At 43.6% G+C, this 10,745-nt stretch overlaps 1 protein-coding gene across 1 annotated transcript in view; it reads right to left on the reverse strand.

Moving 5' to 3' along the window:
* The window catches only part of KAT6A (lysine acetyltransferase 6A), a 59,589-nt gene extending 50,081 nt beyond the window's left edge, over positions 1-9,508 (reverse strand). The window contains exons 1-2 of the mRNA XM_048512356.1: positions 9,418-9,508; positions 7,216-8,143 (exon numbers count right to left, since the gene is read on the reverse strand). Coding sequence (XP_048368313.1) covers positions 7,216-7,818 — 603 coding nt within the window. The 5' untranslated portion in view covers positions 7,819-8,143; positions 9,418-9,508. The remainder of the gene's footprint in view (positions 1-7,215; positions 8,144-9,417) is intronic.
* Between the last annotated feature and the right edge of the window lie 1,237 nt (positions 9,509-10,745).

A 10,745-nucleotide genomic window follows, 5' to 3' on the forward strand; every position in this document is an offset into this window, starting at 1 on the left:
CCAATTCAAAGTGCTGGTACTGACCTTTAAAGACATATATAGGGCCAGCATACCTTAATTTTTCCCACAGGAACCTACCTATCCACCCTGTTCATCTTCAGAAGCTCTGCTTCAGGAGCCTTGTCCATCTGAGGTTAAACAGGTGGTAACCCAAGAAAGGTCCTTTGCCATCAAGATACCAAAACTTGCTATTTTTAAACCAAAATAAAAGTCTTTTACCACAGCCACATGATATAAAACTTACAAGAGGTACATTGAAAACCATTATTCTGTGAATGGTTTTTTAAAAACCCACCCTAGTTGCCTGATGACTACTTTAATCATCAAAGCTGGATTTCTAGGTAGGAATTGCTATGCTAGACCAGATCAAACCTGAAAGTATTATCAGAAGAAATGAAAATTCAACACACCCCAGAAAAGAGGAGACTGAGAAAACCTATTTCACATGAGAGCTGTCCTTGATCGTAATTTGTTTTGTTGTGGCTTAGGTAGTTGATATGAAAATCTGATGTTTCAGTCTATTTCCAAGTTTAAAGCCTGGCATCCCTAGGGAGCAAGCTGTACAAAACGTACTCAAAGAATTTCTGAGACTATTAATAACCAATATGATTATTCAGCTCATGTTATATGTAACTGTTACCTTGTGTCAGGGGCTGCCCAATCCAGAGGGAAGGGCAGCATGGGTGCCCACCTCACTGACGCATGGGGCAAATCCACTGGTGGAGGGCCCAATACATGGGCAATCAGGCATACCTCAGTTCCGCCATCCCCAAAACTGGAAGTCCTGACCACAGTCCTGGCCTTGGACTTATGCCACCTATTGCGTAGCGTAAATCTATTGGCCATAATGGAGGGCTCTACAGAGATGGGAATGGTTTTTGGCGTTTTCTCCCTTCCAGAGAGCCCTCTGGAGATGGTGGGGCAGCACACCAGCAGTGTCATCCCCAGTCACCTCCATGGTGTGAATTGAGCTATCAGTTCTTTTGAATGAAGACTTAGGATAGGAATGCATATGGGAATCTTTGGTTTTCTGACTCACAAAGGTGCTTGCAACCATAAAATGGCCGCCATGGGTGGCAAAGACATACACACAAACATACATACAGAGGAAGCCCAAGTTCAGGAGTAATTTTTAAAACTATACTGAGAAAGGAGTGTGAAAGAAAATAAAACAAGTACTATGGTGGCAGCTGCAGCTGAAACATTATTTTAATCAGCACAGCCAATCAGATCTCCAATGTAAAATCAGAAGCCTTGCTGGGCAGGCGCCTCACCTGGATATGCCCATTTTCTAAAAACACCTGGTAAATGCCAGGAAAGGTTGGAGAGTGTGCCCCCTGCCTTAGATAGATGAGATACAGCACCAAGCACCATGAAGCAGAAACCCAAGCTACTCTTGAGTATCGTAAGACTGCTTTATGTCTCATAAACAAAGAGAAATACTTAGAGTATGAAATTGTCCAGATTGGTGTTAAGCTTCAAAACAAATTCTTTACTATGAGAAGCAGGAGTCACATTTACAGATATCCTCCTGACGCGCCTACAGAATATCCTTCAACATCTCTAGGAACTGCAAACACTATTAATTCCAGTGAAGCTTATAAGTTCTCAACCTACTATAATTGTAAATATCACTATACCAAACATGTATAATAGATATCAAAAACACCCACCACATTTCAAAGAATTCACTTACAAAACATAAAGGACAGGAGGGATCTAAGGCAGGATAGAGGTATCTGCAAAGACTGATGAGTTTGTTACTTAAGCTACAGTTTATCAGATGAAATACTCGATAAATCCCAGATGCCAGGTCATCATGGTGCCTAGAAATTTCATTGTGGCATCTAGAACTTTCAGAAATGATTTTATGGTGGTGTCTCTTGGCAATCGAAGTAAAAAGCTTATTTATCACCTCACATCAGAATGTTTTGTTGTATGCCATAAAAATTCATGGGCATGAAGTTCTTGCTAAGGCTGACAAAACTTGCTAAGGCTGACAAGTGACAAGATTGTTTACAAAGTCCAGCCTGTATGTATTTGTATTGTATGTATTATCAGATTTATATACTGCCCTTCCCCCGAAGGGCTCTGGGTGGTGTACAACACAACACACACACCAAAACAGATGGAGCATCGAACCAATAGTTGTCCAATACTTGTATCTCTCCTGCTGCCCTACAAAGAGGACCTTCTCCATAAACTGCCATCTCTGTAGCCAGGGAGCCACAAGGCGGATCAAACTACAGTCTGTTAATTTATTTTATTACTTTATCTACAAAAATTTATATAGTGCCCTTCCACCTTCATTAGAGCGACCAAGTTAGACAACAGATTAAAAAATCTATAAATATATGAATAAGTGAACATATCACAACCAACCATAAACAGTAGGAACCATAGAAAACTGGCTACGAATCTGGTCTGAAATCCTCTGCTGGTGCAAACCAACAAGTCTGTTTGTTGTACAGCTTGCTTTCAAACAAAAAAGACCTGGGCTTTGATTAAACTTCAGCCACCTACATCTGCCACAAAAAAAACAAACAGTGGCATACAGAAGCAGCAAAATTATGTGGCAAAGCTCTAAGATGGCAGAATGGACTGCGCTACTTTAGTTGATAGGTGAAAGATTATATTATTCACAGTTTCAGTGCATTACTATTTCCTTTTAGGCAGAAAACTACTGTAGTATGCAAAGCACTATGCTACTTTTCTTCATGATGGGTTAATTTTCCTCCAGCAGTGAGTACTGCATGGGAAGTTTTAACAATGTGATTTCCTCTCCCCGCCCCCAGCACCCCACCCCCATCTAAAGTGATACAGCTCACCCTATCACATGTGGAGACCAGGCTTGCCCACTAACACAGAATGAGCTCAATATCTTGCATACTAACAATCTCAAAGTTATTTTAGTACAAGCCACACCCTAACTGAGCCATTCCTAGTAGCTTGATGTTCCTAATAGTTACAATATGTTCTTATTAAATAGAGGTTTACTTGTAATAATATAGAACTGGTTCCCTTTCAAGCTGAACTCAAGTACATGCCATCACTTCCTTTATTAAACCTGTGATCAAAGAATGGAACAAGAAAATTTCCAAATCATCAGATTAAGAAGCAGCATTAATTTAACACTTCAAGACTACAGAGCAAATTCACAGTGGCCAAGGAAGCCAGCTATGCTAATCAACTGAATGACTATCCAAATTAACCTCTCTACATCTTTAGTTAGCTTATGAAATGCCTAAAAGATTCTCCGATAAGTATTCAACCATGGAATCACTGGGAGGTCATTCCTATTGATTCTGTGAAGCCAAGTTTAATAGTTTGGCTCTCGCTCTTGGAAAGAAAGCAAAAATAATAATGTATGCAGCACAATAGTGAAATACAGTGTTTAAAAAAATTATGTCAGTCTGTGCCACTAAAAACAACATATTTTGACAAAACATTAATTTTCAGATGCTTTCAATACCTTCTATTGGGTTTTTATTAACCTTCTGCATTCTTAACAAATACCATAGAAAGTTTATCATGTTCAGTGAAAATTTAGAAGTGAAACTGGCAAGAATCAACTATCAAGTAATAGTTTTACTGAGTTACTGTTGAAACTGGGAGATAAAATGACGTGCCAATTTGTTTCCCATATATTGGACTTTAAATCTATAGCAACCACCTTAAAAGACCAAGGCCTCTTTGGCTCCCTGATAAGATTCTAAGGAGCTCAAGTCCAGCATTCTACTACAGCTAACCGTCCTTAGCACTAGCCCTGGGGTGTAAGAGCCCTACACCATCTCAAAGGAAAAGGAAAATCTGAGAAATTAGGGAAGAAGGTTATAGAAGACTTACATGTACACACAGAGTCCCCTAACCTTACCATCTATTTCCAGTCAAATCAAAGTAACAAACTGCAAGGGGGTACTAGGAAGAACTGGGTAGGCATTTCTTTCTTAAGACTGCGGGGATAACCCGACAAGATGGCCTACTCCAGTCAGGAGAATGAGGTTTTCATGGGTAGGCTCCTCACAGTTATTGAGCGAGCCTCCCTCTTAAACTGGGAAGCCAAGGACCACTAAACAGTCACAGTCATGAGACTAGAACTTGATATCTATTTCAAGGAAGAGAAAAAATCATTGCAGAAAAATTTTAAAGCTGTCTAAGGCTAAATTAGAGGAATAATATTTTAGTGAATCTATGTGTACAGTCCATCAGAATTTAAATCATGCAGAAAAACAGTTTACAATTCTGATTAAAAAAATGAATCCACATCTAGCTAGTTCAAGCCTAAAGAACAGGCACTCAGGAGCCTAATTCTCACAGTGCAATCTGGGGGGGAAGGGAGGGTTGTCCAGTCACATGACCCCTGCCACAGCTGTTGTGGCACCTACACAGTCAAAAGGGATACTGTGCCAGCACTCCTCTGCTGCAGGAGCCTGGACTAGTGCTGATGGGAGCATTTTGGGGACATTCCTAGAGACAGAGCCAACTTTCAACCCAGAAAATCCCCTTCAACTGCCAGAGACTTATACCACTAAAAAAAGAATGCGTATCCCACTAAATAATGGTGATTTTTGGCTTTTTGCTAATTTTCTGTGTTTTCTCACCTCCACACCTCCCCATTCCTCTGTGGAGGCAGAACAGCTACACTGACCCCACCTGCCATGGAACGGTCCCAGTCCCATGGATTGGCCTATCAGCATATCTAATCAGAAATAAGCTCCAAATCTAATGCAGGAACAGCAAGTATGGATTCAATTAAAGCCTTAGGTGGAAACCTGTCCTTCTGAGGTGGGCATCCAATGAAGAACAGCATAACCCCTCTCTCTTCCACTAGCATACCTCCCATGCATCAGTAACACAAGAGTTCTGCTGAAAGCTTATTTAAATCACTTATATTCTGCTTTTCTTGCAGAAAGATGTGCAACATGTGGCCAACACAGTTCTCTAAAGCAAAAGCATCCAGTAACAATGCATCAGACATTGAGGGAAAGGGGGAGAGTTATGCTGATAAAACCACATGTGCAAAAACTGGAAGTCCTACAGAGAAAGGCAAGTCATAAAAGAAATGAAATAAATATGACTAATATTCACAGATACAGTCACAGAATACATTCACAGATGCATTCAGAAAATACAGTCATTTAAGGTGAACTTAGATAATCAGAACAATCACCATCATCATCAACAACCAAAACTATGCTAAGTGGTTACACAGTCATAGCTAGCATTCTATGATATTATACAATTGTTCTGACACTCATCCGTGCTGCCTGCTACAAAGAAAACCTTGTGTTAAATGGACATTGGGGACATCCTCCAGTATTTAAAGTTGAAAGAACAAGTTTAAAGAACACTTCCAAGATACTGTGGCTGATTCCGCATGGGCCAAAAACAGTGGTGTGAAAACAGTATAAACCCTTTTACACCGTTTTAAACCTTTTTATACCATTTTCACACTGTTTTCACACTGCTGTTTTTGGCTCATGCGGAATCAGCCTTTGTTTTATCCAACAGAGCAGTAACCCCTGCTATTTTGGTTAAAAATTTATCTCACGCCTGCACTAGATTTCAGCTCACATAGTACATTATTCAGAACGTTTAAAACTGCCAATTCAATAGTTACCACTTAGCTATGCTACAGCGCTGTAGAAACAAAGCAGGAAGGCACACATTTCCATTTGTAAACAAGTAAATAAAGTGTCACTAGAACTAGAACAAGGAATACCTTAGAACAGCATATGGACCTATTCACTGCCTACACTGCATGGTCAACAGTGAGTATCTACAGTGAATTATCAGAGACAAATCATTAACAAAGGAAGGGGAATCTTGGATGAATCAAGGCTGGGTCTACTCTAAGTTCTGGCATGGGCGTTCAAATTTTTAACAAGGACAGCACCTGATGTTTAAAAGCAAGATAAATACACATAACCCAAGGTTTACATCACATTCACCAAGTTTGTTTACAGTGTATCTACATTAGAAGCTACTTAAGTTCCTAATGTTAACATCATATCACCATTAAATAGATGAATCAATGTTATTCTCACAGCAGCAGAGCAGAGGTCAAGAGCCAACTATTTGCCACCTAACAAGTCTATGGCTCAGCAAGGACTTAAACTCTGGTATTCTTGCCCTCTCCCTCCTGAGCAGTTCTGTTCTATGATTATTTTAGCATTAGTAAGAGTATAAAGTTATATTGGGGGAGGGGGGATATGACACAACAGCTCAGCATGCCATTTAAAAAGTAGCCTAACCCAGAAAATAAGAAGTATGCTTAAGGTTTTCTGTGTTGCACATGACACAGAAAGAAAAAGTGCCTCTGTGTCTCTCAAAGATAACTTAGTAACTGTTTTATATCACAATCTTGAAACGTTGAAGTTCTCAACACTGTTGCAGAAAACGTTTATCAACAAACAAATTGCAGTTACTTTATGTCAAGCAAGTTTGAGTATAACACTAATAACAGGAAAAAATAGTCAATTTCTTTTACTCCTTAAAACAGATTCAGAGATACTAGAAGAGGTTGACAGAGTAAAAACAAGTGAGTGGCTGCCAGTTTTAAAACTGTTACAATTCCATTTCAAAAAATCAATAAAAGCAAGTTTTTCTTCCTTCCTAGTTCCTGCCTTCAAAAGAAACAACTCTTAAATACATGTCTAGGAGTGATTTCAAAAAGGGAGAAAAGGCTATTTCAACCTTATGCACTTACAAAAGAAGTTAGGAGATTTACAGTGCAACACTAAACAAAGTTTCACCCTTCTAAGCCTACTGAAATTAATAAATTAATGTGTATATCTGTTTATGACAGTACTATTAAAACATGGCTACAAGCCTCCAGCACTCAGAGTGAACAATTCATGACCCTGAGAGATGTCCAAGGCAAGCCTATAACGTTTTTTACAGTAATGTTTACCACCCCTACAACACTTGAAAATTCAAGGAGGTACACATTTTCTGCATTCCTTAGAATAGGTTTATAAGGTAGGATGGGATTATTATCCTTGTATTGCAGATGGAGAAAGAAAACATTAGGCTGAGAAAAAGCTGCTTGTCTGTCCAGAAAGCTAAGATTTGAAACAAGGGACTTCTCAGCGCACTGTACTATTAACCACTACAGTGCATCAATACATGCGAGAGTTAACTTTAAAAAAAAATTCAAACAGCAAGACTATCTTTCATCCAATTAGCAAGATCTAGCAACCATGTGAATCTTACCTTATCTTTTTCATGTGGAAGGAGTGATACTGGAGGAAGACAAGAAAGAGACTCACAGCTCTCCTTCCCATCTGCATTTGTGGCTGCTTTAGTGTTGAGTTGGTACAGAGGTCCATCTTTAAGAAGTCGGCCATGGCCAACAGCACGTTTGACGGCCAATCGCAGCTGCTGGTGAAAGGTAGATGGGGTGCTGCTTGCAAATAAAGCTGACACATCCTTCTGTCCTTTCAAGAAGCGTTCAATGTTCTTCAAGGATGAACCACTGGATTCTGCCAAGCCCTCAATTGCCCGTTTAATCAGTTTATTCCAGTCCAAGTTAGCCTTACCATCCAACTTTCCATGGTTTCGTGGTTTAGGAAGTGCTATTCGCCCAGGGTTATCAGGATCCTTATAGGAATTAAGTCCCTTATTAGAAACCTTTAAAATGGTTCCATCTTTTACACTCAGTTCCAGCTGCTCCAGAACAGTTTTGCGATCCAACCCATGGGATGAAGACACAGCATTGCATATCCTCTCTTCTGAAGGGCGCTGTTTTTGCTTCTTGACCTTTTTAATTGCCTCCAAAATCCACTCAGTGTACAACGGGTTAGCGAGTTTTACCATGGTGAAGAATTCTGTATATCCATAGAGTCGTTATCCCTTATCCCTATGCTGAAGGAGTTTCACACCATGGGAAAAAAGATGATCTGAGGATGGGGACCAGTTAACCATAGCATATACGTTTTTTGCCCCAAACAGTTCTTCCTTTTTCAAAGACAAATAGCACCTATGTCCTGTTAAAAAGACACATATCCTGTTAGGGACAAGTTCATGTTTTCCAATAAATCCCAAGAACAGCTGGCGAGTACATATACCAAAGGCAATAGCAGTTTTGGAAATCTCACTCCAGCCCTTTTTGTCCCCAGTCCAAGCAAATGGAACATCAATTCTGCAAGAAAAACAAGAGAACAGTTATGCATCACCTGTAAAACTTTTTTACAACTGTCAACTTTGGCTAGCCCATCAGAGTAATGTTGGCCACAGAGTTCTGATAAAGAAAATATATATCCCAAAACAAACTGTCTGCGCTGAAATTGAAAGAAATTCCAAACTGATATTTAATATGACAACACATCAGGCCCACTATTCAATTAGTTCTGACCTTGCAGCAGAAAGATGCCACTGAACAAGACGCTGGCCACCTTAAAACTTGGTCTTCAACCCACTGAGAAAGGCTAGCGAACACACTTGTCAGCCTCAAAACCAACACACACAGATATCAGCTGGGAAAAGTGAAAGGCAGCTTCCTGAAAAACCCGCCAGTTCCTTTCAACAGCAAGCGAGGCTTAGATCTGAAATGTAACTAGTATGCCCCCAGTTCCCCCTCCGCAAGCGCCTTCGTATGTCAACAAAAGCCAAGCATTTAAGGCAGAAACTTTTTAAAAATCCGCTCTTAGCACTCTCTCTCGCTCTTAAATTCACAAGGGATGTTCGGATCTGAAACTCTGGGACGGGCCCGGCTTTCTGCCGCTGAGCCGCTTCTTCCGAAGACCCACCGCCGCCCCTCTAACTTAAATAGGAGACATCGCGGACGTTTCCAAAGTGTGAGTGAAAGACGTTATATAAGGAGGAGGAGGAAGAGAGCCACCACCGCTCGGATCCGCGGGCGATCTGCGGCTGCCCGGCGCTCTCCGCAGCTTCTGCCTCTCCCTTCGCCCTTCCAGGCCCGGGGAGCGAGGGACGGGGCCGGAAAGCGCCTCCATCCCGCCCGCTCGGGGTCAGCCTGGCAGCCGTGAGCGGAGCGGCTCCGCCAGTTCAAGGCGGGGAGGGAGGCCCGCGGGGAGCTTCACCCACCCACGACGCCCTGGCGGCGGCGGCGGCGGCACTTGGGTCTGCGGGGAGATGCCCGGAGGCCGCTCGAACCCCGCGGCTGAAGCTTCGCCGGAGCGGCCTCCCAGGCCAGGCCCGTCCTGCCCGCGGCCGCGCCTGCACCTGCCGCCAGGATGCAGGTGGCGAGGCCCGGGCTGGGCCTAGCGCGGAGGAAGCGGCTGCGGCAACAGCCGGGCCGGAACAGGCCGCGGGGCCTGACGCGAGAAGCCCGCGCAGGGCCTTTTCCCCCCTCGGCCAGCTCGGAGCCGCCCCGCGCAGCTCCCCTCGCCTCCCGCTCCCTCCCCTCCCTCCGGCGGAGCGGGGGAAGACGTCGCGACAGCGGCCGGCGCTTACCGGGGCCTACGAGAGGCGGAGCCCAGGAGCCTCAGGCCGGACGGCGGCGAAGACCCAAACTGACACGGCGGCCATCTTGGGTCCGGCGCTCTGCGGAGGGGGGAGAGGCGCAGGCATCGGAACAGCCCGCGCGGGGAGGAGTCGGGAGTGGGGGAGGGGTGTGGGAACAGCCTCTTCTGACGGAGAGAAAAGCGGGCGAGGCGATCGGCGGCGGGAGGCGGGCCGTGTGGAGGGAAGAGCCGCGACGTATGTATGTGTGTGTGTGTCTATGGGCGCGCGCTGGCGTTGGGCACGCGCTGAGCGAATGCTGAAAAACGGCGAGGGGAGGGGAGGTGATCGCGCAGCAAAGCCCGAGCTTGTCAGGCAACTTTATTCCGGAGGACGGCGGGGTGTTGCTGTTGCTGCGAGACCCCTCCCTCCCTCCCGAGTCCGTTGCGTCGGAGATTTCGCCCAGATCCTGCATTTGTTTGCAAATGAGTTTGTGTCGCCTGCCCGTGATTTAGTCGCACACTTGTGTGGGGAGCACGCCGGGTTAAATAAAGTGTGGTTTGTTTCATTTCTGGAGGGGTTGCAGAGGCGCTTGTTAACGCGCTTCTTTTGTTTTTGGCTGGGAGGAGTAAGCCCCACATTTGCGAGCAAACATGGGTGTTCTCCAGCCGCAAAAAGATTGCTCGGTCTTCAAGGCGACTTGGGTGGGAAACGATCTCCAAAAATGATACGTTTGAAGAAAAAACGGATTGGCGAGAAAACTAACATCAAAAGAAGATAACAAAAAGAGAGGAAAAGCAACTGACACATACGAGTAGTAGTACTTCGTTTACCCCGCGAAGTATAGAAATGCTTCCGAACCCATGTAAGCCCCCTCTCGCGTTTACTCCCAAGAAAATGTGTATAAATTTCCTAAATCCGGCCTAACAATTGGCTTTCTTCAGAATGCAGAATTAGCCTGCAGTTTTAAGAACACTTCTCTGACAGTAAACCCATTTTGGATCAAAAATGGAACTTCTATGTCGATCTTCTTATCATTGCATCCTTAGGGCCAGAATTATAGGTATTGTTTAGGAACTGTTTCTTGCCTTCCTTCCCTAAACCATACTGCATTAAAATCAGTTGGCTGTTTTGAGTAAACATGGTTACAGCTGGGCAGCCCAGGTCCATCCCCTGACTATTGGAAGCTCTTGTCAGTTTGCTTTAAGACACCTTCGTAACCGCAATTTGCATTCAGCCTATTGGCTTTTTATGGTCAATAAATTGATGGATTCCCTTTGGCAAGAACTGAAAGAGCAAGAGAAGTTTCAGGAGAAAGGATTAATAGGATGAGTTTGTTT

Source organism: Sphaerodactylus townsendi, linkage group LG12 (assembly GCF_021028975.2).
Source record: "Sphaerodactylus townsendi isolate TG3544 linkage group LG12, MPM_Stown_v2.3, whole genome shotgun sequence".
Lineage (NCBI taxonomy): Eukaryota > Metazoa > Chordata > Lepidosauria > Squamata > Sphaerodactylidae > Sphaerodactylus > Sphaerodactylus townsendi.